Genomic DNA, 27431 nt, shown 5'->3' with positions numbered 1-27431 from the left:
GAGCCTCCACACATCCCACGTCTATACCGCCCACATAAGCCAATTTGCTTCCGCGGGCCGGAATACGCAGCAGACGAGGTCGAGACTTCTTCACATACAAGTCGCGTATGACAGGCGTGATATCTGTGTATGAATAGCTACATGACTAGATGCATTCATGTACACATGCAGCTATCTGTATACAGACATCTGAGATATATATAGTGCCGAAATGTCGAGTTAGCTGTAGCCGTTCCTAAGAAGAACGAAAAAGCGATCTGATCTATCTGATCTGATCTAGGACATCTGGAGATACGGGGGAGAAGAAGGTCAACAGAAATGAACAAGGCTCTACTTCAGATGGAAAGATATGGACATGCATACATAGATAGATACAGGTAGATGGATACATACATAGAACCAATATACACAAACAGTCATATAGATACACAGATTCACATAGATAGATATCTCCTATATAGCCGTAAATGACTACATACATGTAGATGTAGTCAGTAAACAGATGTATCTGTGTATGGTGGAATATGCATAGACAAGTGGATAGCGACGGAGAAAGAGGCGAGAGAGGAAAGAAGGAAGACCTCCGCCAAAGAAGAAGAAGAGCAACTCCTCTGAAGACAACACATAGATACTACACAGGTGATACGTGTACATGGATGTATGTATAGGTGTCTATGTATGTCTCTATGTAAAGTTCGGTGAGAGAGGAAGGCTAGTTTGAGGCATACTTAGTACGGTGGACTGCATATGAAGAACTCAATGAAGAAGATGAAGAATGATGTAAGATAAAAAAGAAAGACCAAAACTCTTCTGGACAAGATGCGAAGAAAGATGAAACGGATTCTATAAATGAGAGAAAGAATTTAATTCCATTCGTCATGCCTTGTCTAGTATTCTCCACTTCTAAATCTTCTCGTTCTTCTTCTTGTTCTCCTTCTTCTTCTTCTTCAACTCCATATTCATCGTTCTGATATGAATCTGTCTCTGTCTCATGCGCAGTAGTAGTAGGGAAGAGACCATTTTCTTCTCTAGGGTAAAGAACTGTTGAAGAGGAGGGTGCGACGGAAGGAGGAGAAGAAGGAGGAGGATAGTAAGAAGAAGAAGCGTAGTAGGGTGGAGAAGACGAAGAAGAAGCAGAAGGATGTGGAGGAGAAGGACACGGACAAGGAGAAGAAGAAGATCTCCAGATTACTGTCCGGGTGCATGCACGGTGGTCTTGTTGAGGAATGAAGACAGGCACCGCGGAAGAAGAAGAAGAGGAAGGAGAAGCATGAGAAGCTTGACCATTGTAATAATGATATGAACGACCCCCTACTTCTTCTTCTTCCTCTCTTCCGTCTCCCGTCCTTTCTGTTCTCCTTTCTCCCCTCCCTCCTCTCCCATAGCCATGCAAAGAAGACGATGGAGAGACAGGAGATCCCTGACGATTATGCAAATGACGAGAATGCTGGGAAGGGCTGATGCGGACCTAGAAAGAAGGTGGAGAGAAAGCAACACAACAACATAGAGGAAGAAAGTCAGAAGATGCAAGAAGAAAAGATCAAAGCTATCCATCTCATACACAGTCATCGATATACATATACACAGAGACATCAGTAGAGATAGGTCACTATGCCCATATCAGTCACATATATATACATAGTATGGGGTTTCTCCCTAGGCGATCTGCAGCGTGTGAAAGTAGAGGGAGAGTACCGTGAAAGAAGCAAGAAGAGTGAAGAAATTGCATTGAGAACGGATCTACGGACTTGCTTAGAGCGACTCTCACTCTGTCATTTACTCCGTGTCTTCTTTCTTACCGTTTCTCCTCCCCCTGGCTCGGCGTCTTCTTCTCCTCCTCCTCTTCGTCTCAAAAGAACTTCGCGAGTCCGATGGATCTGCCGTAATGATCGCCCTATATTCGGACAAGCGCAGACAGACACGACAGCCTACATAATACATTCGTCACTTTTCTCTTCTCCTCCTCCTCCTCTTCTGTTCTCTCCTTCTCTCTCATATCTATCTCTTTCAGGCTCATTCGGAGGCTCTCAATGCGAAGAGAGAGAGTCGACAGAGAAAGAGAAAGAAGAAAAGAAAGACGAAGAAATGGAGGACGTCGGAGAGCTTTCAAAAGACAGAAGGAAAGAAACAAAGAAAAGAGAAGAAAGAAGAATCGACGAGAAACGAACATAAGAAAAAGGCGAGGTTTGCTGAAAATTCTCGCTTGATCTATACCGAGAGGAGAAGCTAACTCGGAAAAGGAGTAAGGAGAACAAGAGTGAGAAGAGATCCGTCTTCTTTCTCTCTTTATTGGAGGTGTGTTTAGACCCTATCCCCATCACACTGAAGCCGCCCGCGAATGCAATGCATGCGTGCCATGCACGTCTTGAACTCCCTAACTATATATTGTGAAGAGAGACGCTCATGCATCTATATCCAGAGGAGGCAGATAGTACTATATCTTCAATATCTACATATATAGATATATAGGGAGATCTAGATACATACCCTTGTATGGACAGGTGTGTGATGATGTATACATGCCGTCTGCGTATGGTAGTGTATATGCAGTCGGGAGTCGTGTGCTTACTAAACCGTTCTTGTTGTCTCCTTCTTTCCCTCGAGCTCCTTCTTGTGGAGACAGATGACACTTCGCTAGGAGACCTCCGTCCTCTTCTTCCTCTTCGTCTTTCTTCTTCTCCTCCTCCTGCTTCTTCGTGTTCTTGTTGCTCCTGCTGATCTCCCTCCTGATATTCTTCTTCTTCTCCTCCTTCTTCCTCTTCTTCCTCCTCCTCCTCAGATGAAGGTTGGTCGGCCTGGAAAGTTAGGCTGCAAGATGCCTAGTTTTGAAAAGAAAGAGAAGCGGAAGAAAGACAGAAAGAGAAAGAGAGCAAGAAAAGAAGATGCATTCACCAATGCAAGAAACAAGAGGTTAGAGAGAAAAGAGAGAACGAAAGAAAGAAAACACCGTTCCCTCTCTCTCTCTTCGTCCCGCCAATCCTCCCTCCGAAATTCGAAAGACGTCCGATACTATGGGGGAGAAAAGAAGAGAAAGCAGAGAGACTCACTCTTTCTTTCTTCCTCCCTTCCTCTCCCTTGCCTTGTTCTTTCTCTCTTTCTTCTTCTCCTTATCTGCCGTTGCTTCTTTGTAGATTTCTCTCTCTTTCTTTCCTCTTCTGCGTCATGGCCTTACTTGAGCTAGGAAGACGCCTGTATGAAGGTCGTAGGCGTAGATCCTTGAGAAGACTCCTTTACACAGCGGACACGTTGTCTCTCTTCGCGACCATCCCTAGGAAAAGACAGACAGATTCATGTGCATAGATAGATAGATAGATAGACTGAAGATAGATCCATCGAAGATAAAGAGACAGATAGAGAGGGATAGAGACAGAGAGACAGAGAAGAATGAATATAGAACGGTGAAGATCATACAACACACCAATGACGAACAAGAGAGAGGAAAGAGAAGAAGAGATACGACAAGATAGATGAGGATAGAGACATACAGATAATAGAGAGATCTATAGACAGAAAGTGACATACACATGGAGAGCTAGATATGTATAGATATCTATCTATCTATCGAGAGACATAGATATAAATACTATTTATGTATCGCGAGGTAGCTTCATGTGTAGATAGACATGGGAGGATACGGCGAGAGAGAAGTATAGAAACATGTGAATACATCGATAGAAAATGACTCCCGTTTCTCTCTCTATGTATGTATGGAGGAGTCAGATGAAGACAAGATGACACCCCTCAGCATCATCCTCTCTCTTTTTCTTCTTTCCTCTTTCCCTAGACATTCTTCGAGGAAGACAGAGAGGACCACGATGAAAAGGAAGAAGAAAGGGGAGATATTCTCGAAATTCTACATATTGAGATGCATGCAGAAGTGGGTGGTAGGTACCTCTATCTATCCTCATGCGTATAGATAGATATCTAGGTGTATACCGAAGACCTACGCCTTTTGCAGCATCGACGTGTTGAAGGAAAGAAAGTTCTTCCCAGGCTCCAGGATTCTGCTCGACAACGACCTCCACGAACACCCTACAGAAAGAAAGAAAGAAAAAAGAAAAGAAAGAAGATACGAAGAGAAGAGAAGAAGGGAACAGACAGATGTATAGACATCTATAGACAGACTTCTATAGAGAAGATTCGATTTGGCGGTGAACGCAAGGGGGAGTACAAGGGAAGAGAAGAGAGACAGGATAGAGAGACAGGTAGAGAGACAGATACGTAGCTACACGACATTTAAGCTCGGATTTCGAGGAGGAAACTGAAGAAGAGAGAGATATGTCTCTGTTGGGATCTCTACACTGTATGTGTACGGTGATTAACTGATAGAGGAGAGAAGGAGAATGACCGAGAGAAGAAGAAGAAGAACGGCTCGACAACCGCTGTACCAAGAGAAGAGAAATAGAGGAGCGCTAATGAAAGTGAAGATACATGAGGTCTCTCTCTCTCTCTCTCGCCGGTAGTGTAGGTGTAGGAGTCATATCTATGTATGCATGTGTACACCTATATAAAAAGAGATTCATAGAGATGTATAAAAGAAAAGAGATATGCCCCTGTGTCTCTCTCTCTTTTTTCTCTCGCCACCTCCCCGTCCACCTCCTCCCTGCTCCCCGATCATCCTGCTCAAAACACACCGACAAACCCAACACGCCACACACAGATAGAAAGACCTAGAGAGATAGATAGATAGATTGAAGATAGATAATATAGATCCGTAGATTAAAGAGAGATAGATAGATAGAGTAGACAGATAGATGAACGACAGATGGATAGGTCGATGAACAGGGAGATCACGGATAAAGACAAGAGAAGTCTATATAGATGAATGTATGTATACAATGCGACTATATTTGGAGAGAGTGAAGAGAAGAAGAAGAGTAGGGGGTGTAGCTCCTTACTTGAATAGATTGGTGGATTTATCTCTACTGATACATGAAGACATCTGATTAACGAAGTCTTTAAGCTTGAAGCCATAGCCTTCTTTGGTTCCTCTATTGACACAGTTCCCTAGCCGCACCATAATACTTAAGAGATCTAGGAAAGTCTCATTCTCCAAAACTTTCTGGAGGCTCTTCACGCCTTCGCTATATTTCTTGAACTTCTCATCTTTACTCTCCAACTCCTCATCTACGGCCCGTCTCCTAAGACAGACAAAAAGAAGGAAAGGAAGACAAGAAGAGAAGAAGGAATGAAGACAGAGAAAGAAGACGGGGAGAAGAGAAAAACATAAACAGAGATAGACACGCAGATATAGACAGACAGAGAGTGAAGGAGAGAGAAGAAATGAGAGATAGAGAAAGAGAAAGTGAGATTTGAAACATGAAGAGACATATATACCCAACGGACAAAGGAGAGAAGGTTTAACAGAGAGCACGAAAGAAAGAGGCAGACAGGGAAAGAAAAGAAAGAAAAAGAGTGAAGAAGAAAAAACTTGGGAAATGATTCATCTACATCCCGCTCCCTATATCTATCTAGATTGCTACTCATGCAAGGGTAACAAGAGATAAAGACACTCCCCTTCTTCTTCTTCATGTTGATCTATCTCTATTTGAACTACGATGTGATCAGAAGAGTAGGGAATGACTGAATGGAGAAATGAATGACGTAAGTCTTTTAGTCTATCTCTTGTAGACTGCCTCGCACGCCCACAGAAAGTCTCTTCTCTCTCCTCTCGTCTTTCTTCACGACAGACAACGCACTCTATACAAGACCCGAGTCGGTATATACATGTATATACATACAGATATCTATGAAGATGAATACATACATAGCACATCTGCTAGTAAGAAAACATCTACCATAGAAAAGGAGAAAAAACAGTTCCCTCATCAGCACATGGTGTGTATTCATCCACATATATGTATACATATACACAAGCGACTGTATATACAGACTCGCATATGTGTATACATATGCCTACATGAGTGTATAGAGACGTCCTACGTACATAGAAGCAGACGGCTTTCAAAGAGGGACATCATGCAAGACGTCAACACATACACATAACCTGTGTTATCTATCTATCTATCTATCTCAGTCACCGTCTCCATCCATCTATCTTTCTCTATATGACTGTCTGTACGGCACATTTCTATGGATCTCTATGAGGAGATACAAATCAACTAACTCCATTCACTGTGCCATAACCACCACTGTTGTTGTTGTTCTTCTTCTTCTTGTTCTCCCCCCTCTTTCAACTGTAGTAGGTCATGGGACAATGGTGCCTTACTGTATGAAGAAGTTCAGCTTCTCTTTCGCTAGAGAGATTTGTGTGAGGAGCACATAGTAGAGCTGATCCGCTGAAGGCATCGCCCCTACTTCGTCCATCGTCTTTTTACATAAGGCTTCCTTCATACTTGCATCAGGCCAGTACTGCGTTATGTTATCTGCTAGATTTGTATCGATCGACAGAGTCGTTGGATCGTCAATCTCTTGGGTGAGGGCCTTGAAATCTTCGAGAGAAGAGAGCTTATACTTCTTCAAGCAGATCTCCACATTCTGACTCGACTTTGAATCTAAAACGCCCAACTTCTTCTTTCCTCCTCCCCCCCCTCCTCCAGTCATGCCGTTGCCACTTGTACTCCCGCCGTCATCTGAAGACTTCCCTGTTTTGGATGCTTTTCTTAGGCTTTCTTCATCGACATAAAACAAGCGATAGATCTGCGCGAAATCCAGACGATAGCGAAAAGGAGGAGGAAGACTTCCTCTTCGATTCCTCGTCTTCTCTTGAGGAGCTTCGATTTGTCCATCCGAGTGATGAGAAGAAGAAGAAGACACAACGACAGTCTTCTTGGTCTTCTCCTCTTCTTTACCATCATGATCGAGAGAAGAATTTTCATGACTATTATCTTCTTCTTCTTTCTTTAGGTGCGCAGGTGTCTTACCACCTGTTTCTAGGACAAAAAGAGATTCGCTAGGTTTGGTAGGACAAGTACTACTACTGCTATGGTCCTCGTCGTTCTTCTTCTTCTTTGTCTTGTTCAGTTCAGAAGCTTCTTCAGCATTACAGACGGCAGGGATCTCTTCTCCTCCTTGTGTAGGTTTCTCTTTCTCTTCATGTTTAAACGAGAGATCTTTGCCCATCGTCACCTTTGCACTTCCTTCGTCTCTTTGTTTATCGTCGAGATGTTCTCTTTCTTCTTCTTCTTCTTTGCCTTCTGGATGTGAGGGAGAAGAAGAAGAAACCGACGAACCCGCCCCTGGGAGAAGAAGAGAAGAAGAAGAAGGCGAACCTGGGGACGCAGTAGTAGAGACAACTTCTCCTCCGAGAAGAGGAGATGGAGAAGAAGGGACAGTCAGAAGAGAAGAAGGGGGGGGTGATGATGACGGGGGAGCGGTCGGAGGCGGAGACTTTGGATCAACAAGCGGTTTGACGGGAGAAGAAGAAGAAGAAGAGAGAGGATAACGATGCAACAGATCCTCAAAGATTGTCCCACATACCTGAGAAAAAGATAGACAAATTTTGATAGAGATGTAGTACAGATAGGAGAAAAGACAGAAAGAAAGATTGATGGATCGATAGAGAAGAAGAAAACGCCAGAGAGATCATGAAACAGAGATACAGGAACTCACACATTCTCTCGGTACCGACCTGTCTGCCAATTTCTAATCTCTCTGTCTATCTCGAGTGCCGGTGTACTGACGTATAAATACTCTTCAATCGACTTGCTCTAAATGAGAAGGCAGTCCAGAACCATCATAAGAAGAAGAAGAAAACCCCACAACACACGTGATGAGAATAGAAAGGGGACTGAGGGACAGGTCCAGTTTCTCTCTCTCTCTGTATAAAGAAGAACAAGGAGAGGCTAGTATTACTACTATTACTGCTACTGCTACTATTGGTAGCGGTAGTAGTCGTAGTAGTGCTTGCCGTAGTCCTGCTATCTCATAGTTAGGAGAAGAAAAATAGAGAGAATTTGCGTGCATGCTGACCCTCCGCCGACACTTCATTCAACGCAGACATACTCATACATAAAACACAATACCAACTCTACGAATACATAGGCACACACACATACGCAGATAGAAAGACACGAAAGGAAACATAGACATATATATATATATACATATATATATATGACAGGTGGACTCAAGAGAGATTGAAGGGAGATAGATAGAATGGAGAGGTGATGATAGGCCCGGCGAGAGTTTTTGTGCGGTCGTAAAAGACTCATCGCTTCTCCTGTCTGTCTGTCTGTCTGTCTATTGCATAGAGCAGTTAGTATGCTGGCCAAATGTCCTGAAGGTCTCGATATCATAGAAGAAGTCTCCATATATCAGATCAAATGTGCATCTAAATCATCAACAAGGTCTATCTTCATTGTGTCTCTCTTCCACTCCACCTACCTATCTCTCTCTCTCTTTCTCTCTGATCGATCTATGATGTATCTACTGCGACAGAAAGAGATCTTTCTCTGTATTTATCTACATCTGTCAAGCCAAGTGTATAGATGGCAACCTCTACTAAGGCAAGAGATAGAAGAAAAAGAAGAAAACGCAAGAGAGAAAGAAAGAAAGAAAGTGACTGAGAAAGGATTGTTTGACGGACCTTATCTTCATTGAGAGGCATCCATTGAAGTTTATTTACAGCCTTATACCCAGGGGGGGGTTTGGGGATAAGATCTTCGCTTAATAGAAAACGAGCTCCTCCTGCAGCCTTTGCTTTGAAAGGAGTTAACTTCGCTCCACCTAGTTGGTGAGACGGTCGAATAGAGACAAAAGACGGAAAAGAAAGAAATGAAAGAAAGAAATGAAAGAAGAAAGGAAACTGGAGGAGGGGGAGGACGAGGTGTACATACACATCAATGTATGAAAAAAGAGAGAGATAAATAGAAAAGTAAATTGATAGATATAGATGTATATACATCACAGATGAACGCTAAATCCACACACATGCGTCATCTTCTGAAGGGTTTGCGGAAGAGATCCAGTAGATCAACGAGAGAAGTCTAAAGACATAAATCCTCTATATACTGTCGATAGCGATGTATGCACTAGGCAGCTCAGACGAAAGAAGGAAAGAAGACATTTCGGTGGAGACGACAAAGTTGGCGTTAGGCATGACGGGGCCAACACAAGACATATGAAGACGAGAAGATGAATTAGAAGAACAAGAAGATGATTTAACCTCTATCTCTCATCACTCCCATATCTACCTATTTATTTCTCGTTGACCTATCTTCAGTCTATGCATCTCTGATCTATCTATCTACCTCTCTCTCTATTCGTTATTTCTAACTTTGCATGCGGGCTTGCATGCCTTAAGACCACATACCTTTGGCACCGCCTGCCTTAGGGGGTGGCGGGGGAGGGCCTTTGCCGCCTGCCTTTGAAGGAGGAGGAGGGCCTGAGGGACGTTTGCTTGAAGGAGGAGGAGGAGCACGAGAAGGTGCTTTCTTCGATGATAAAGATGGAGGAGAAGAAGAAGATTCGCTTACAGTCTTTCCTTCTTCTCCTGGTAATGGAGGTTTCTTCGCCTCCCCTAAAGAAGACGAAGAAGACTTCGAAAGAAGACCTGCCGCAGAAGAAGGAGGAGGACCAGGAGGTTTACCTTTGCCTGACTTGGGGAGATGAGGTGCTTTGACAGAAGAGAGAGGAGAAGAAGAATGGTCTCCTTCTTGTCTTTCTTCACCCCCCTTCTTTTCAAAGATATCTAGCGAAGTCTGTACGGCCGCATCTTTCGTTTCTCTTAGTCCACCCCCACGAGTCTTTTCGGGGTGTCTCTCAACAACATTGTCAGAAAGAGAGGAAGAAGAAAGCAGTGCCGAAGAAGAAGAAGAACTGTTCTTCTTCTTTTCTTTTTCTTCTTCTTCTTCTCTTTCTCCTTGTATCGACGTCGCACTCTCATCCTTCTCCTCATTGAGTGCTTCTCTCCCCCCCACCCCGTGAGGAGAGGCAAGGAGTGAAGACGGACTAGATCCTCCAGTCTTCTCTTCTTCTTCTTTTTCTTTCTTGTTCATTTCTTCGTCTATTCTATTGGAGAAAGATGTTCCTGAGACAAGGCTGTCATCCTTTCCTTTGCTTTCTTCTTCTTCTTTTCCTTTTTCTTTCTCTTCTCCTTTTTCTTCTTCTCCTTGTAGGTGGCGTGGTATCTCTTCCTCTCTAGGAGAAGATTTGAGAGAGTCGAGGACAGTGTGAATTTGCCGAAGAAGAGACTGGAGCTTTGCCAGGTGTGTCGACTCATCGACAACGACGTCAGCAGCACCTCCAGGCATTTTCTTCTTCTCCTCCTCGCTGCCCTCGAGAACGAGCTCTGCGGCCTTCGAAAGAAAGAGAGAGGCGAGAACATAAGAAGACGAGCTCTCCTTCTCGTTCTTTGAAATCGTCTGCAACTTTCTCTTATCTTCTTCATCCTCATCGTGACTTTCTTCACCCTCCTTTGTCACCTTCGCCATTTCCTCGTCTTCTTTCTTCTCCATCTTGACCTTCTTCTCCTTTCTCTCCTGCTTCTTTGGTCCTTCAGCCTCTTCTTCTCCCCTGTCAGATCTACGAGAAGGAGAAGATGAAGCAATTCCTAAAAGATATTTCTCTTCTTCTTCTTCTCTAGGAGGTTGTTCGATATTTAACTCAGGAGGCGGTATATCTGCTGGCGAGATCTTCTTCTCGTTCTTTACATCTCCATTCATCACTGCGTTAGCTGGAACTAAAGAAGAAGAAGAAAGAGAAGAAGAAGATTCCCCTTGTGAATCTGCGTGCTTATTCTTATCTCCTTGAGGAGAATCTCCTACGATGATAGGTGGACTCCTCTTTTCTTCTTCTCTCTCTTTTCCTTCTTCTTCATCCTCTTCTTCTTCTTCATCTAGAGTTTCTGCACATGTGACATATTGAGAGATAGTGTCTTCTCTGGGTGAAGAAGAAGAGGAGAGATTCTGAGATAGAGAAGAAGAAGAGGAATCAGAGGAGGGACCCGAGTCTACCACCCCTTCCTGAGAAACGCCGAGAAGGCCATGCTTATGCTCATGCGATAGCTCAGGAAGAGAGACAGTCGACACAAGAGGAGTAGGAGGAGAAAGATTGAAGATTCTCTGGCTATCAGGATGAGGATACAAAGCAGAAAAAGAGACCTCACCTTTCTTATCCTCTTCTTCTTGTATCTGGTCCTCCTCCTTTGTATCTCGTTGTTCTGTCCCGAGAAAGGTCGATCTTCGGTGTTTGCCTATTGCATCTACTTCTTCTTTTTCCTCCTTTATCTTCTTCTTCTTCTTTTTCCTTAGATCTCCTCCTTGGTGCAAAGGAAGAAAAGATGAAGGAGGGGGGAAGATCCGATCTCGAGCAGAGAAAGACTTTCTTATCGATTTCTCCGAGAGAAGTCTTCCTGAGGGAGTATAGCTCACCTTCATCTTCATTCTTTGGAGATCTCCATCACTAGATTGAAGAGAATCGAAGAGGCGACTCGAGGAAGAAGAAGAAGAACACCTTAACCTTTCTTTACATGAAGGGGAAGATACACTGCGAAAGAGATGAAGCAGATTCTCTCCTCTCTCACCATTCACAAAAAGAGCTTTCTCTCCCTCATAGTGAAAACGATACACAGTCTTCTGATCTTGGATCACGTCGATCTTCTTCTTTTGTTCTTCTTTCTCGTTTTCTTTCTCATCTTCATCTTTCTTCTTCATGACAGGGCGTAGCGTCAGATCATCCGGGTCTTCTCTTTCTTTCGTTCTTTTCGGATCGCTTTGTCTTTCATTCCTCTTCACCGAAAAAGAAGAAGAAGAATAAGATCCAGGTGGAGCTAGAGCAGAAGACGGAGAGGCTTGTTGCCTATCCTTTCCCGGATTATCACTCTTCTTCCTTCTACCATCATTATGTTTCTTTCTCCATAGCAAGACATCTAAGCCGGCTCTCGAAGAAAGAGATTTCGATAGAGGCTGTTTCACAGCAGGTGACACTGCACCCCGAGGCTCTTTGTCTTGAAGAAGAGTTGACGGAGTAATAGAAGAAGAAAAGGCGTCTTTCTTTGTCTGCGCATGACGGCGACTGGGAGATTTCAAAGTGGAGAGAAAAGATGAAGAGAGACTGCGATAAAAGGAAGAGGAACGTGTAGAAGGAGAGGATGGATGATACCGATGCTGAGAAGAGCTTTCATGAAGAAGAGACGGCTTTCCTTCACCCCCCTCACCCTCTCTCTCTTTTTCTTTCTCTTCTTGTCTTCCTTCTTGTTCTTCTTTATCATCATCCTTTCTTTGTGATGCAGCGAGAGAAGAAGAATCACCATTTCGCTTCCCTCGTTTTAAGAAAGAAAAGGAGCTCAATTTTCTCTCGTCAAGACGATCCTTGTCTCTTTCTTCTTCCTTTTCTTCATTCATGCTGACCTCTGCGGGATCTCTGGGTCTTCTTCCTCTAGGTATCATAAAGAGACCTGCTTTCTTGGGACTAAATTTTGAAGAGGCAGGAGGTGGTTGAGAAGAAGGATGAACAAGAGAGAAAGAAGATCTACCCATTGGAGAATAAGAAGGGGACTGTTGATGTGAGTGAGACGGATGGAAGATTAAAGAAGAGGGAGATTTACTTCTCTTACGTCTTCTACGCCTACAATTGCCTTTCCTCTCTTCTTCTGCTTCTCGCTTCTCTTCTGATCGAGGAGAAGAAGCGCAAGAAGATGAAAACGATGCGAGAATCTCCTCTTCTCTTCTTCCTTTACTACTCTCACTTCTTCTTGCTCTTCTTCTCACATCTTGTTCTCCCTGTTGTTCTTCTTCTCCTTCTTCATCTTCTTCTCCTTCTTCTTCAAGCTGGGGAATGCTTGTCGCTCCTGTGAGAGACTGCTGACTCGGTTGGAGTCCTTCCCTATGGGGCAGTGCGAAGCTTAGCTGTCTCTGATGCAGCTTATCATGTGAGAAAGACGATAAGCTCGCTCCACGAAAGAAGATATCTTTCTTTGGACGAGAAGAAGAGGAAGAAGAAGAAGCGTTTAGACCATCTCTTTCCTCCCCCTGATTAAAAAGAAGAGACGATGAAGAAGTATACGTAGAAATAGTAGGATTTCGCGAGTCTGACGAAGACTTCTCACTCTCTATAGAACTTCCTCGAGGTGCAGGAGACCGAGAGAAAGGAGATGAGAAAGAAAGAGTCTTACGATGCCCTAGTTGCGGGGTAGAACTCCTACTGTTATTCCGAGACCGTTGAGAAGAGCCCGGGGATGAGAAGAATCGAAAGATCGATTTCCTTCTCCTGACTACCAAAGAAGAAGAAGAAGAATGAGGGACTTGACTCTGTAAAGAAGAAGAATAGTGGGGGTGACTGTGTTGCTCTTCACGTGAGATAGGAAGAACAGGGGGAGGGTTCTTTTCTCTTGTGAAGGGAGAAGACAAGGAGGTAAGGAGAGGGTTGTCCTCTATCGACTTGCCAGATAATAGAGGGGTCGGTAGACCCGAGGAATGTGAAGCGACTGTATCATGCAGAGACTGATCATTCTCAGGAGTTGAAGATACACATTGTCTTAGAGACAATGGAGAAGAAGAAGAAGAGAAACGTTTCTCTTGTTCTTTCTTGGGTTGTTCTTCAAGAGAAGAAGAGGCTCGAGACGATTTCGGCGAGGGGGTGAATAGACGTAGAAGAGAAGAAGAGGAAGAAGAAGAAAGTTTATTTGCAAAGAAAGAGGTTCTTCTGCCTTTCTTTACCGGAGGGTTCATACAGTTATCGCGACCGATACTACTGGGGGAAGGGTCTCCACACCTAGGTAAAGATGAAGAAAGTGCTTCCTGACGAAGATCATGAGAAAGAGAAGAAGAAGAGAAAGACAACGGCGCATGACATGTCGCGGTGTTTCTATGATAAGGAGAAGGAAAAGAGGAAGAAGAAATGAAAGGCTGAGAAGAAGAAGAAGAGAACGCAGCGGGAGGGGTGACTACAGTAGGTAGAGGAAGAAGAGGAGGAGAAGAAGAAGAAGGTGTTGACTGAGGTGAGAGAGGCTGACTCTGTCGAACACGATTCAAAGGAGAAAGACGAGAGAGGGGAGAGAAACGAGAGAAAGAGGAGGAAATGCCTCTCTTGGTTTGACCCGTTTTCTTGTGTAGAGCTTCTTGTGTTTCACTGAGAGGGGAGCAAACTGCCGAGCTTGAAGAAGGAGAGGAAGAAGAAAGATAAGAGGACGAAGGTGACGTGATAGAAGAAGGAGAAAGACGATGAAGATGTAAGCGAGGTTTATGCTTAAGCTTGGATGGAATATGAAAGGCTTGACTAACTGTTCTCTCTATCATGGGATTCAAAGAAAAAGAAGAAGAGAAAGTAGAAGAGGAAGAGAAAGAAGAAGAATGGGGTTCAAGAATGGGTTTTTCTTCTTCCTCTTTTTCTTTCTCATTCATCTTTCTCTTTTCTTCTTCTTCCTTTTCTTCCTCTTCTTTCTTATTCTCTGCTTTCTCTTCTCCTTCCTGTCTGGGAGATTTCTTACTTTCGGCCTTTTCATCTTGATTGCATGCTGAAGAAGAAGAGAGAGAAAGGACATTGATATGCCTCTCATGAGGTGTATCTACAAAAGAAAAAGTAGAAGAAGGATGCTTAGAACCTTCTTTTTCTTCTTCTCCCTGTCCTTTCTCTTCTTCTGCTACCTCTCTTTCTTGCCCTTGGAATTTCCTTTCATCTTGACCCTTCTTCTTCTTCTTTTCCTTTGCCAAGGAGGTGTCTATTTCTTCTGTCTCTTCAATCATCTTTTACAGAGAGAGAGAAAGAGAGAGAAAGGCGAGTTTTCCTTACTCTCTCGATCAAGAGAGAAGATAAAAGAAGAGTGGAGACAACAGACAGACATGAAGAAGATCATCTTTTCTCTCGTTAAAAGAAAGAAACGAATGCCCTCGACTCTTAACTACTAGCTATCTTTATGTTCTCTACTTCTTCTTCTTTCTCTTCTACGCACCTTTCTTTCTTCTTCTTCTTTCATAACAGAGGCGAGAGATATAGCAGTCTCAGTATCTCCCCTTTATTCTTCCTCTTCTTTTCGCTCTCTTCTTTCTCCTTTCTCTTTTCTCTTCTTGTACTTCTTCTCTTCCTCTGAAACTTCAGTTCAATGATACAAAGAAGCAGAGATCGCGAAAGCAGCAGACAAAGAGGAAGAGTTAAAATCTCTCTCTCTCTCTCCCGTGTTTATCTTCGATTGCCTCGACGATCCATGTAGTCTTTGAACTTCTTCTCTCTATGTAGAAAGGTTCGATGCGGCGGAAGAGAGAAGGAGGAAGAGAAGAACAAGGGGAGATGAAGAAAAAATCTTAAAAAGCCAGCTAGGTATCTCTTCCTATATATGAAACCGGATGAATGGTATAGAGACTGACAGAAAGAAACAAAGGACGAAGAAAAGAAGTGAAAGAACCCCACTCTGGAGGAGATGCCCTGATCTGGCGTCGCGGAAGAAAGGAAAGACAAGAAGAGACAGAAAAGCCTGCTATTCTATGATGAAGATATCATCCTAAACAGAGGAGAAGAAATCGAGAGTGAAAAGGACTGAAACAGGACCAGAAGGAGCTGTAGACGACGAGCGAGACACAGAAGGGAAGAAGAAAGAAGTAAATGAGGGCATGAGCCGTCTCTCCTGTGAGAAAGACAGAGCAGGTTCTACCAAGGAGATCTTTAGCTAGGCTTTTCTTGCGACTCGGATGCTGAAGAGAGAAGAAAAAGGAAAGCTTTCGGAGAAGCAGAGACAAAGAATTCTAAGACAAGATGAACAAAAACGGAAACAAAATGACGGGAAAGAAAAATTTGCTAGCTTTTTACTTGAGTTGTAAAGTAATGAAGACGAAGAGAATGCAGGCTTGGAACTTTAGGCTTTCTTTTCAAACACACCTCACGCGGAGAAACGCGGAAGATGAGAAGACCGAAAATGGAGAATTGAGAAACCCGTTGACTGAAAGAAAGGTCAGAGAGACGAAAGACAAGGAAGAAAGGAGAAAGCAACGGAAGACTCTGAAAGGGTGTTTAGGAATGAGAAGATTTGACTTGAAGATACGACTTTTCGAGCGGCTATGTAAGCGGCGACTTCAGACGCCCATAAGAAGAAAAAGCAGAAAAAGTGAGACTGGCGAGTTCCTATCGCTTCTCTCGAGAGAAAAGGAAGAAAGAAACAAAGAAAGAAGAGAAAAGAAGAAACAGAAACGCCTGTCTTCTTCTTTCCTTCTTTACATGATGTTCTTTGGTAAGGGACAAAGAGATTTGAGTGGTGATGATGGACTCGCCTGGGAGAAAGTAGATGAAGAAGAGAAAAATCACTCGTCTCTATGTGCTTTCTCCGTTCTCCTCTTCCTTTCTTCTCGAAGAGAAGATGAAGATAAGAAGAAGAGATGAAAACAGAGCTTTGCCTCCCGAGCCAAAGAATCCGCGAGGAAGACCCCGGAGAAAGAGACATATCATCTTTTCTTCCCTCATTCATTCATTCACAAAGAAACAAAGATACAACGCCAATGATAGATTTCACGGAACAGCCCGTTTTCAAAGCATCCCTTCGTTTGTTTTCTATTTGCCATCATCTTTATCATCATCGCCACCATCATAGCTTCAGGGGTGGTTGAGGTGTACATACACTCGAACTTCTCAACCAAGGACTCAATAGGAAGGACGTGCCACAGGCTGAGGATCACATCTCGAGTGGGTGATGATGATTGCACACACAGGGGCGCCGTCCATTCCTTCCTTCATCATCCTACCTAGTGAAATGAAAGTAGAGATTGTCTTAACTCGTCAAAGCACACCACCTGTCTCTTTCCATCTTCTCCTTCATCTTCATGGACTCTGACACGTACGGCAAGCAAGAGTACGTCCACACGGCAGAGACAACAACCTTCAGCCTCACTCCCTCTCTCCTCTCGGGATTTCAAGTTGCGCAAGAAAACAAGAAAGGAAAGAAAAGCCTTTTAGATACGACGGGGAAAGCAACTGCAGCTGTTGCAACTCCTCCTGCCTGGCTGGTGCTTGTGTGTTCGAGTGATGAAAGAAACCCCGTGATGAATGGTTGGCTTAACCAGTTAACTGGCCGTGCGGTTTTTATGCCATTAGTCGATGCGTTTAACCGGTTAATGTATGAATGACTAAGCCTAGAAGCAACTTATAAGCTCACTTTGCTCAGCTTGACTACCACCAAGGGAACCTGGGAGAGAAAGAAGCAAGTGAGTTCGGGTGTGTCGAAAAGTTAGGAAGATTCCAAGAGGGAGAGTTTCCTCGTGAAGATTTCTCTATCTTTCTTCTTTCCTCTTGTCTTTGCATCTCTCCGTGTCTTTCTTGGTCTTCACTTCTTTCTGTCTTCTTCTTGTGTCTCTTCATCGACTTTTTACAGAGAGGTGTATGTCTATCTATCTCTCCGTCTTCTTTTCTTTTTCTCTGTCATGCCTCTCCTGTCAATTCTCACCAAGAAAGAAGAGAGCAAAGAGAGGAGACGAAACACAGGAGAGAGAATCGTAGAAACAGCAGACACATCGTCGCTATATATATAATAATGATAGGACAAATCTTCAAGCTTCTCGAGTTACCTCCAGGGTGGTGAATGTCTACAGATTCTTCTTCTCTTTCTTTCTTCGCGACTTTCTTCATCTTTCTTGTCAAAGAACTCTCTCTTCTTTTCTCCTTCCTCTTCTTTCACGCCACTCTTCCTTTCTTCACACTCTTTCTTTTTCTCATTCTTTCGTCCTCAGATCTTCTATCACACGTCTGTCTCTTCACGGTCTTCCTCTTCTCGTCTATCTCCCTTTCCCTTCTCAGTGCAAATCCTCATCTAATAGGAAATTGAGAATGAAGGCTTCCACCTCTCTCTATGCTCTTCTCCTGACACTTGTCTCCGTCCTTATAGACATCTTCATTCACTTTCCTATCATTGCTCTTCCTGGTGTATAGACAACCGATTCCTTCTTTCTCTCCTCCTTTCTTCTCTCTTTGACCTCACTTTTCCAAAGTCTTTTCATCTCTAAGACGGAGGTAGAGGAGAGAGAGAAGAAGGAGAAAAGAACTTTCCTATATCGTTGAAATGTCGCTCGTCTTTAGCTTCTCTTCAAGCGCCGCTTCTTAACAATAGAGACTTCTTTTCTTTCTTCTCTCCAAGAAGAAAGGAAGAAGACGAAGATGAATGCCTCATGAAAAGAGACAAGGAAAATCGAATGAACTTGAACTGCCCCTGGAGACTTATCTCTCTTCCTTATTATCTTCCTCCTCTTCCTCCTATATGAGAAAGGCTGCTTGAGAGAGAGAGAGTTTAAAAGAGAACAGAAGAAGAAGCAGAAGGCCTGGAAAATCTTTCCTACCTCTGAGAAAGAAGAAGAAGAGAGAACAGGATGGATGAGGTGTGGACTTCTTCAGAAGTGAAGACCCCGTGAGGAGAAGAAGAAGAAGAGATGGAGAGATAGCGAGCCATAAGGAGAGAAGATGAAGCCGACTCTTTCTATTTCGTATGGGAAGGAACAAAGAAGATCGAATGGATGACGAGCCTTCTCGTGGGGCATCGTCTTTAGCCTGCAGATGAATGATTCTTTCTGCATGCCCTCGAAGAATAGAAAGAAAGAAAGAGGAGGCGGAATCGATGAAGGAATAGATTCAGAAAGAGAAAAAGAAAGAAAGACGACGTCAAGGAGGCGAAGAGCCTAATTCTTTCGTGAGCTTTGGTCATCATGACGAGAAGAAAGAGCTCGGGCGACGTCGTCATTCCTTCTTGTACAGGGGGAGAAGAAGAACAAGAAGAAGCACAAGAAGGAGAGGAGGGTCTACATCACGAAGAAGGAGAAGAGGAACAGATGGAGAAGGGATACTTCGATCGTACGAAAGAAGAAAGAGAAGACTTCTTAGAGAAAGAAGTAATAGAAGAAGAAGAAACATCATCTGACTGTACACCTCAGGATGAGCCTCATATTGAATCTTCATGTGACCCTCTCCATTCTCATCCTGCTAATAGAAGGACAAGTGTAACGTCTTCTTCTCCCCTCTATCCTCCGTCTTCCTTTCATTCTCCCCTGCCGACGTCCTCTATTCCCTCATCTTCGACCTCACCCGTTCCTTCTTATTTCTATCCTTCTCCTTCCCATCCTTTTCTCCCTTCTGACGCCGTCGTCAGCAGGTCTAACAACGTCCCTTCTTCTTATCAGCATCATTTCCACTCTGCCGTCGCCCCAGGCAACCCCTCTTCTTCTTCTCCTCCTTCTCATCTCTCAAGGTACTTCTTTTCTCCTCATACACAATCCGTTCATGTCTATCCTTCTCACGAGTTAGCTCCCCATGGCTCTCTTCCCTGTAGCTGCTGCTGTTCCTCTTCATCTTCTTCTTGTTGCGGCCATTCACTTCATTCCAGTTTTCGTCAGCCTCACCCAAGTTCTTCTTCTTCTTATGGACTGAGTCCCCCTGTCTCTATCGAGCCCAAGAATACAACGCAAGGAGAGATGGCTTGTCGCGAGAGAAGATCATCTCCTGCTATGAGGTGTGAAGAAGAGAGGGACGAGGAGAAGAGAGACAGCGGGATCGATTGTTCTTCCTCTTCTTCTACTTGTGAAAGAGACGTGTCTCAAGATTCACAGGGAGAGAGACATAGTCAGAATCTATCCAATGAACAAGATACACATCATAGCAAAAATAACTGTCATGAAGTCTTTTCTTATCCTCCTTATCATCACCCCTATCTTCCTTCTTGTTCTCACCCTTCTTCCTTTTGTCCTTCTTCTCTTCCTCCTGCTCCCCTTTTCCCTTCATCGTACTTCTTCGCATGTCCTTATGAAGAGAATCCATCGCAGTCTTTTCAAACTTCTCTTCATGGCGTTTCTTCTTCTCCTCCTGCCTTTCCTCCGTCTTTCTTTCCCCCATGTGCCTCTCCTCTACCTTGTTCTACACAACAAGCTCTTCATCTTCACGAGGGCGGTCAAGTTATAGCTCAGGATTTCGACGAAAAAGAAGAAGAAGAAACGGAGAGAGATGAAGGGAGAGAGATAGAAGAGAAGAGAAAGGAAGCTATCATGGTGGCAGCGAAGTCTTCTTTAGCAACCACAACAAGAACAAGAATGACAATATTATCAAGACCTCAGACTTCTTCTTCTATTGGGTATTGCTCGGGGATTCCTTCTTCTTCCTCTTCTTCGTCTTTTGCTTATTCTTCTTCTTCTTCTCTTGCAGCTCGTGCAGAAGCGAAGAAGAAAGAAGAACAACTCATGCTGTGGGAGAGACTTCAGGAGGTCCGGAGACAGCGTCGTGAGGTGTCTATGCAGCTGGCACAACTAGGGCAGGAAGGAGAAGAGAGAACAAGACAAGGAAAAGGAAGACCATATCAAGAAAAAGGAGAAGATGAAGAAAGAAGAGGAATGAGTAGCAGAAGTAACAGTAGAAGATCTTTCCTTGTCAGAAGAGCTTTCTCTGCCTCTTCTTCCCACCGCCCGCATAGTGCACCGATCGCCACATATCGACAAGGAGAGAGAGAAGAAGAACAAGAAGAAGAAAGAATAGAACAAGGAGAACCGAACGGACGACCTACATCATCATCATCATCTTTCTCTCGATTGAGTTATGTTTCTCCTATCTCTTTTGAAAGACAAAGAGCTCAACAGAAGACTCGAGTGTCTCCTCCTCCTCCATCTCCTGCATCTCGATCTTGTAGATCTTTTCACCATGGATCTAGGTCGATACCAGGAGAGCAGAGGACTTGTTTCTTTAAGAAGCCTTTCACGAATGAAAGATATGACAAGCTTCTCAAATCGAATTCGGTTCCTTTCTTAACTCCTGAAGAGATGAAAGATGAAGGAAGCACAAAAAAGAAGAAGAAGAAACCGTGGAATGACTCTCTAAGTGATCTCTCACGGTATCGAGCCACTCCGTCAGATCTTATTACAAGGAGATTGCGAAGTACATCTCCACATGCGGGGCTGGCCTCTGAAGAATACCGTATGAAGCTGTCTCTTATGCAGAGGAATCTAAGGCCTTTCATCGACGAATATAAACGGAGGTTCCATGGCGACGGAGAAACTCATCACAAGACAGAAGAAGAAAGAAATGAAGAAAGAAAGGAAAAGTTGAGACTCTATAGACTTCAACGTGCCTCCTCTTCTTTCTCATCCATCTATTTCCACTCCTCCTATAAACCACAGCAGCAACCGCAGCCTTCTTCTTCTTCCCCCTCTCGTAAACGCCATCAGATTTCTTCGCTTCGATGCTCTTCTTCGTCTTCTTGTTCTCTCCCTCGATACTCCCTAACTCCTAGGGCTTCACGTCCGTCATCTTCGCAGTCGGCGTCTGGTAATAGACACTTTCTTTCTCAGGCGAGTTCTCACTCGAACAAAGAGAAGAAGTTCATCTCCTCCTCTTCTTCTTTGGTGAAGTATCAGCATGCACAGGCTGAGAGAACTTCTCCAGAGAAGAAGAAGAAGAAAAAAGAAGAAGAAACAGAAAGAAGAGGAAGAAGAGGTTCCTTCAAAGGACAAACAAGATCTCATAGGGGTTCTTCTACTTCTTCTTCCTCCTGTCATCATTCTTGTTCTTCTTGTTCTCCCTCTCCTTCTTCTCCTATGAGGAAAGCGAAGCGACGAGAAATCTCTTCTTCTTCGTCTTCTTCTTCTGTTTCGCCGACCACATGCCGGAGATGTCGGAGAAAGAGCAAGAACAAGGAAAGAAGAAGAGATCGAGAGAGACAGCGTGAAGAAGAAGAAGATTCAAGTGATCGTAAGGATGAAGATGAAACAAGAAGAAGACGAAGAGGAAAAAGAGAGAGTCCTTGTAAGAAGTGTCATCTGTATGAAGGTCAGAGGGATATCTGTTCGTGTGATGATAGGAAATCTTTGCAGGAGTCTTCTTCTCCTCCTCCTTCTGGAGCTTCATCTCATACAAGTATCAAACCAAGCAAAGAAAGAAAGAAGAAATCTTCTTCTTGTTTATCCTCATCCTGTCAGAGAAAGAAAAATGAAGTCTCTACCTCTTCCGATTTTCTTTCGAAGGTCGCGAATATCGAAGTCGAGATTCGTAGAACCCCAAGAGGAGGGACTGTCATTTCAAGTGTACGTACACCTCATGTGAAGCCTGAAGATCCATCATCTTCCTCTCCATCATCTGAAAAGTGTGGAGGCGCTCTCCTTGTTGAAGAAGGAGAAAGAGAAGAAGAAGAGAGCTTCGAGACATCCAGGAGAGAAGAAAGAAAGAAGAAATCTGTCTCAAGGAGGAAAGCTCGTCAACCAAGTGAGAACAACAAGATCAAAGACGGAACTGAAACAGGAAGAAGAGAAGAAGAGGAAGAAGAGGAAGAAGAAGAGAGAAAAGGTGGGGGGCTTTTGATACCTCCGATAAAAGTGCGGAAAGATACGAACGAGACAGGGCTGAACGTTGAAGAAGAACTGAAGCTCTTAGATGAGATCGCAGACCAGCTAGATAAGTTAGATATAACTTTTTCCTTCTCTCCTGATAAGCTTCCTTTCATCTATCCACATCATGAAAAAAGTTCACTCGCTCCTCCTCATCTTCATCTCGATACACCACAACCATCGAAGTATCGACGCTCATCTAGCCATCACAGGGAAATCGATGGTGCCGATGACGAACATTCAAGCATTCCTTCGTCCTTCTCTTCTTCTTCATCTGCACAACAACGACAACACTTTAAAGATGAAAGAGAAAGAAAAGAAGAAGAGGAAAGAGACTCTGCTTCATCTTCTTCACTTCTCCCTAGAAAGACCGTTTCTTCCTCATCATCGCTATCCTCGTCTTCTCAACCGACTGTATATGATCGGGGTGGTGTACGTACACCTCGGGCTCAGAAGGAGAAGGGAGAAGGAGGAGAAGAAAAAAGAATCCCTTGCTTCGGAACCGAGAATAGAGGAGAAGAAGATCATCGTCTTCATGAGACTTCTGATAAGAATGGTTTATCAACGAGCTTATATTCGAATGAAGATGAAGAACTTCTAAAACCGTCTTTACCTCCTTCGGCGTCTCCTCTTCCTTCACCCTCTTCTTCCTCTTCTTCTTCCTGTTTCTCTCCTGTTCTTTCTTATGGTGTAGCTGGTTATTCTTCTTCCTCTTCTTCATCTTCATTCTCTTCTTCTTCTTCCTCCTCATCGTCTCATCTTTCTCATCCTCTTCATCCCCCTTCTTTCTTCTTCCCTTCACCCGAGTCCTCTAGAGAGAAGGAAGAACAAGAAGAGGAAATGAAGAAAAGGCAAGAGGATCGCTACCAAGAGAAGCCTTATGAAAGAAGACGTGTAGAAGGTGGGAAAGATGAGAAAGAACTTGAAATTATGAGGAGACAGTTAGAGGAGATGAAGCTTTATCTCGCCAGACACCATCTGTCTCTTCCATCTCCATATCAGATCTCTTCCTCTTCTTCTTCCCCTTCTCTTCACCCCCCTGTCTCAATGAGGTGTCATCGCACCTATCCTATTTCATCGTTACTTCTTCGAGAGCCGTCAAAGCACATGGAAAGCGAAGGAGAGAGAAACGCTCCTTCTTTCTCTAAGTCAACACAGGGAGAAGAGCAAGACCAACCAAAAGAAAGAGAAGAGAAAGAAGAAGGAGAGAGGAAATTCAATAAGGAAAGACTCTCTTCAGAGACATCTCTTCTCAATCCCCAGTGTGCTTCTTTAACACCGAGTAACCGTAGCCATGTTCTTTCTTCTTCTTCTTCTCCTTCACCGCATCCTTTTCCTCTTCTTCTTCATCGTCGTGAGAATGAGAAGAGCATGATGACAGCGAAGGAGATTGAGCGTCATCATCATCATCATCATCGTCCTTCCTCTTCTTCGGATCTTACAGCCTTGATAAGAGAACAGTCGGCGGCTCTCCTAGGTGGATGTGAAGAGGTTGTGGAGACCATCTTAAGACAGAAGAAGAGGATCGAAGAAAAACACGCAGCTCACAGAAATCGCCTTCATAGACGTCCCTCTTCCTTTCTATCTCTTACGTGTGAATCTAACGAAGGAGCAGGAGGAGGCGGAGGAGGAGAAGAAGAACAAGAGGAGAAGAAGAAAAAGGACATTGAAGTGTTTTCTCCTTCTTCTTCTTTTTCTTCTTCTTTTGGTTTACCTGAAGAAAGAGAGGGAGCATCACATCCTCTTCATTATCCCATTTCTCAGAAGAAAGAAGATGATAAAGTCTCGAGAATGAAGAGGAATCTTGTTGCTGCGATGATTCCTTCTTCAAGACAGAATCATGGCGAGTGTCCCGTGGGTGAAGAGCTTGAGAAGAAAAGAAGCCCTTCCGTGAAAGATAGAAAAGAAAGTCTAGATAGCAAGCAAACGAACTTCTCCAGAGGTAAAGAAAAGAGCAGGAGAGGGGAGATGGGGATAGCGGGGGGAGGAGAGAACAAGAAGGAGAACCAGATGATGATCAACATGAAGAAGAATCGATTCATGACAATCGACGTTGAGATTGAGAAGAGAGGAAGAAGAGGAGGAGAAGACGAAGACGAGGAGAAGAAGAAGAAGATTGTTTCAAGCAAGAAGAATGCTGGGGTATCAGGCTTCAGTACATCAGAAAAAGAAAGAAGAAGAACTGCAGGCGTCCCTCTGATAGAATTAACAATGAAGCAGTAACGGAAGCCAAGTGAAAAGACTCGAGATGCTTGTAAAGAAGAGAAAGGAGAGAGATAGAGTCACCAGATCGTCTCCTTCCTCTTCTCTTCGTGATTGTCCTCTTTACAGACTTTTCAAAACTTCTTCACTTCTCGTCTCTTTTTCTGTGTTATCTTCTCTTTTCTTTTCTTTTCTTTTCTTCTTCTCCTCGTAAGAAATCGTTTTTGTTCTTCTTGTGAATCCCTCGTTGTTCTCCTTGTTTTGCTTCTTCCTCGTGTAGAAGAGATCTATCTTTGATTGAAAAATTGGCTTTTCTTCAGACAGACAAGGGAGTGTGGGGAAATAAAGAAAGGTGTTTAGAGTGAGAAGGAGTGTCTTTATCTTCTTCATCTTCATTGTCATAGCTGCTGTGTCCCATCTGGGGTGTATATACACCTGAGTTTTTCTTTGGATATTGGAGTCAGCTCTTGTCGTGCTTTCTCTACAGGCAAAGGATAGAAAGAAGAAAAGAATACCTCTTATCAAGCCGTCAGTCTCTCTCTATCTCTTCTTTCTCTCTCTGTCAATCGTTCTCTACGTCTCGCGAGAAAACATACACAGGAGGATTCCAATGAAGAAAGTCAGTGCATGCAATCACTGCAGACCAACCACTGGACGCAGGAGAAAGGACTGAGACAGATAGAGTGATAGCTAGGTCTGAGACAGATAGCGAGATAGATCGATTTGAGATAGATAGGTAGATCAAAAAAGACAGATAGGCAGATTGAAGATAGATTAACGAGAGATAGATGTAGAAACAGAAGAGACCGCGGAGGTCTTTTTCTATAGAGGAGAACTTGATGTGTCATGTGAGAGACCATATCCTTCGTACAGAGCAGGCATTAAGCTGTGAAGGCCCGCCTGTGTCTTCTTCTTATCGTCTAGAGAAAGAAAGAAAAAAGTCTCTAACCACCACGACTATAAACGCGAGGGCATGCGTTTCTCCCTCTCATTTCTCTCTTTCTTTTCATGTAGTGAAGAAGACGTTTGTATAGAAAAGAGAAGAGAGTGAAGAGAAAGAGAGAGAGAATGACTGAGGGAGAAGGGGAAAATCGTAGAGATCTTTCTCTCCCTCTTCTTCATCACGAGGGGATCCCTCTCTGTCGTTAAACTGACTAAGCGGTTCTCCAAAGGCTTGCAAATGGTCTACTGCCAACACAAAGAAGAAGAAGAGAAATTCACTCCTTCTTGTTCTTCTTCTATCTCAGAGTTGTGGGGGTTATGATCAAGAGGAGTTTGCCAATCTTCCTTTCCTTTTCTCTGTTCTTCCGGTAACAAAAGTCTTTCTCTCTTTTTTTCTTTTCTTCTCTTTTCTTAATCTCTTTTCTGTCTGTCTGCGTCCTCTCTTTTTCTTCTCTTTTCTTCTTATCGCGATTCCCTTACTTTGTCTAGCCATCCTAACCCGATGAATACCATACAGACATGCGGACTCATCATCTATCCTCATATGTATATATATGCATACAGATGTCTCCCTATACCGTCCGACACACATCTAGATCGAACGACGTATATCTACATGAGATATGATACAGACGAAGAGGAATGAAGGAAGGAGACATCCATAGAGAGAGGGAAAGACTGATAGATGATAGATAGATAGATAGATCGATCGCATGTCTACATAGAGAGTCGGCAGGAGCGCCTAAAGTCTTTCTCTCTCCCACTTAACGAATATCGCGCCAACCTAGATAGGTAGCTTAGTAAACCTTTCTTCTCTTCTTCGTACCCTTCCGAGAACAATACCCAAATAAAGAAAGAAAGATAAGGAGGAAAGAAAAGGCCACAGAAAGAAAGATTTCAAGAGAGGCAGAGAAAGAGAAAACAAATTTCCTGGTCCGTGAAGGGCAGCGGAGGAGTCGATAAGATACTACGAGGCTGAGAACGAAAGAAAGATCGCGATAAAGAGAAGAAGAAGGAGGTGCATATGTTCGTGTAAGCTACTGCTGGTATAGCGAATGCCTCGTTGAGTCTACTATAGAATACAGACAGGATAACCTCAAAGAGAGAGAAAGGTATAGAGAGATGTAGAGACAGAGATAGAGAGATACATGCATGAATATCTACCTATATTTTCTCCAGCTCTCTTTCTGTCTATATCTCTCTCTGCATATATATAGACATATATACACGGACATCTACTAGTAGAAACGAGAGAGTCAGGGGAAAAGAAGAGAGAAATGAGAGAGACGAACAGACAGAAAGAAAGTAGACAAGTAGAGAGAATGGATGAGTGTTTCTTCAATGAACGATTCTGATATAGAGCCATGACTTTTAGAGAAAGGAGTAACCGTTCTTCTTCTTCACGTTTTTTCTTCTTTTCTTCAGCTAGATCATCTATCTGGCAGACCGATCTGAAGAGAATCCAATCGAGAACGAGGAAAGAAAGAAAGAGATAAGAAAGAAAGAGAAAGGAAAGAGATAAGAAAAAAAGACTTTGCTCGTTATCTGAACTTTTCTTTTGCATTCTGCAGGAAGGGATAGATAGACATGTCTGTCTTCCAGAAGATTCTACATACCTCAATAGAAAGAAAATAAGAGAGAGATCGATAGATAGATCGATTGAAGATAGACAGATAGATTTCACTCAGATATAGGTAAATGCATTGAAGAGATCGATAGGAGAAGATCAAGAAGAATGAGTTCTCTTCTGGCGCGAGATCTACCGATTCGGCTAGCTATCTATCTCTCTCTATACACTTCTATCTTTCTCTATATATCTCTTTCTATATATGTCTCCCTTGCAGGCAAGAGAATTTTATGGAGTCTGTGAGAAAGAGATAAGAAAGAAATAGAAAGAAAAAAGAAATAGAGGTGGAACTTCTTCTTTTGTCCCTTCTACCTTGTCTTCTTTCTTTCTCTCAGTTCGTCGCTTTTTCTTCTTTTCTTAATCTCTTCAAATCGTCAAAAGAAAAAAGGTGTTTGTTCTTTATAGCAAACCTTCGTGAATTACAGAAAGAA

At 43.4% G+C, this 27431-nt stretch overlaps 2 protein-coding genes across 2 annotated transcripts; one reads left to right on the top strand and one right to left on the bottom strand.

The window, feature by feature from the left end:
* Positions 1 to 712: 712 nt before the first annotated feature.
* CSUI_003983 (formin frm3) lies at positions 713 to 16489 on the bottom strand (the record flags this gene model as incomplete). Its single annotated transcript, XM_068064178.1, has 8 exons — positions 9275 to 16489; positions 8549 to 8688; positions 6230 to 7440; positions 4899 to 5141; positions 3948 to 4032; positions 2570 to 2819; positions 1800 to 1894; positions 713 to 1468 (listed from the first exon to the last, which is right to left on the bottom strand). The coding sequence occupies exons 1-8, from the start codon at positions 14643 to 14645 to the stop codon at positions 713 to 715; spliced, it is 8151 nt and encodes a 2716-aa protein (XP_067923843.1). The 5' UTR covers positions 14646 to 16489.
* Positions 16490 to 17141: 652 nt separating this feature from the next.
* On the top strand, positions 17142 to 25863 carry CSUI_003982 (uncharacterized protein). Its single transcript, XM_068064177.1, has one exon. The coding sequence runs from the start codon at positions 18576 to 18578 to the stop codon at positions 24450 to 24452; it is 5877 nt and encodes a 1958-aa protein (XP_067923842.1). The 5' UTR covers positions 17142 to 18575; the 3' UTR covers positions 24453 to 25863.
* The last annotated feature ends 1568 nt before the right edge of the window (positions 25864 to 27431 follow it).

The sequence above is a fragment of the Cystoisospora suis genome, assembly GCF_002600585.1.
Source record: "Cystoisospora suis strain Wien I chromosome Unknown contig_1796, whole genome shotgun sequence".
Taxonomy (NCBI): domain Eukaryota; phylum Apicomplexa; class Conoidasida; order Eucoccidiorida; family Sarcocystidae; genus Cystoisospora; species Cystoisospora suis.
This window is presented reverse-complemented; position numbering and strand designations above follow the sequence as displayed.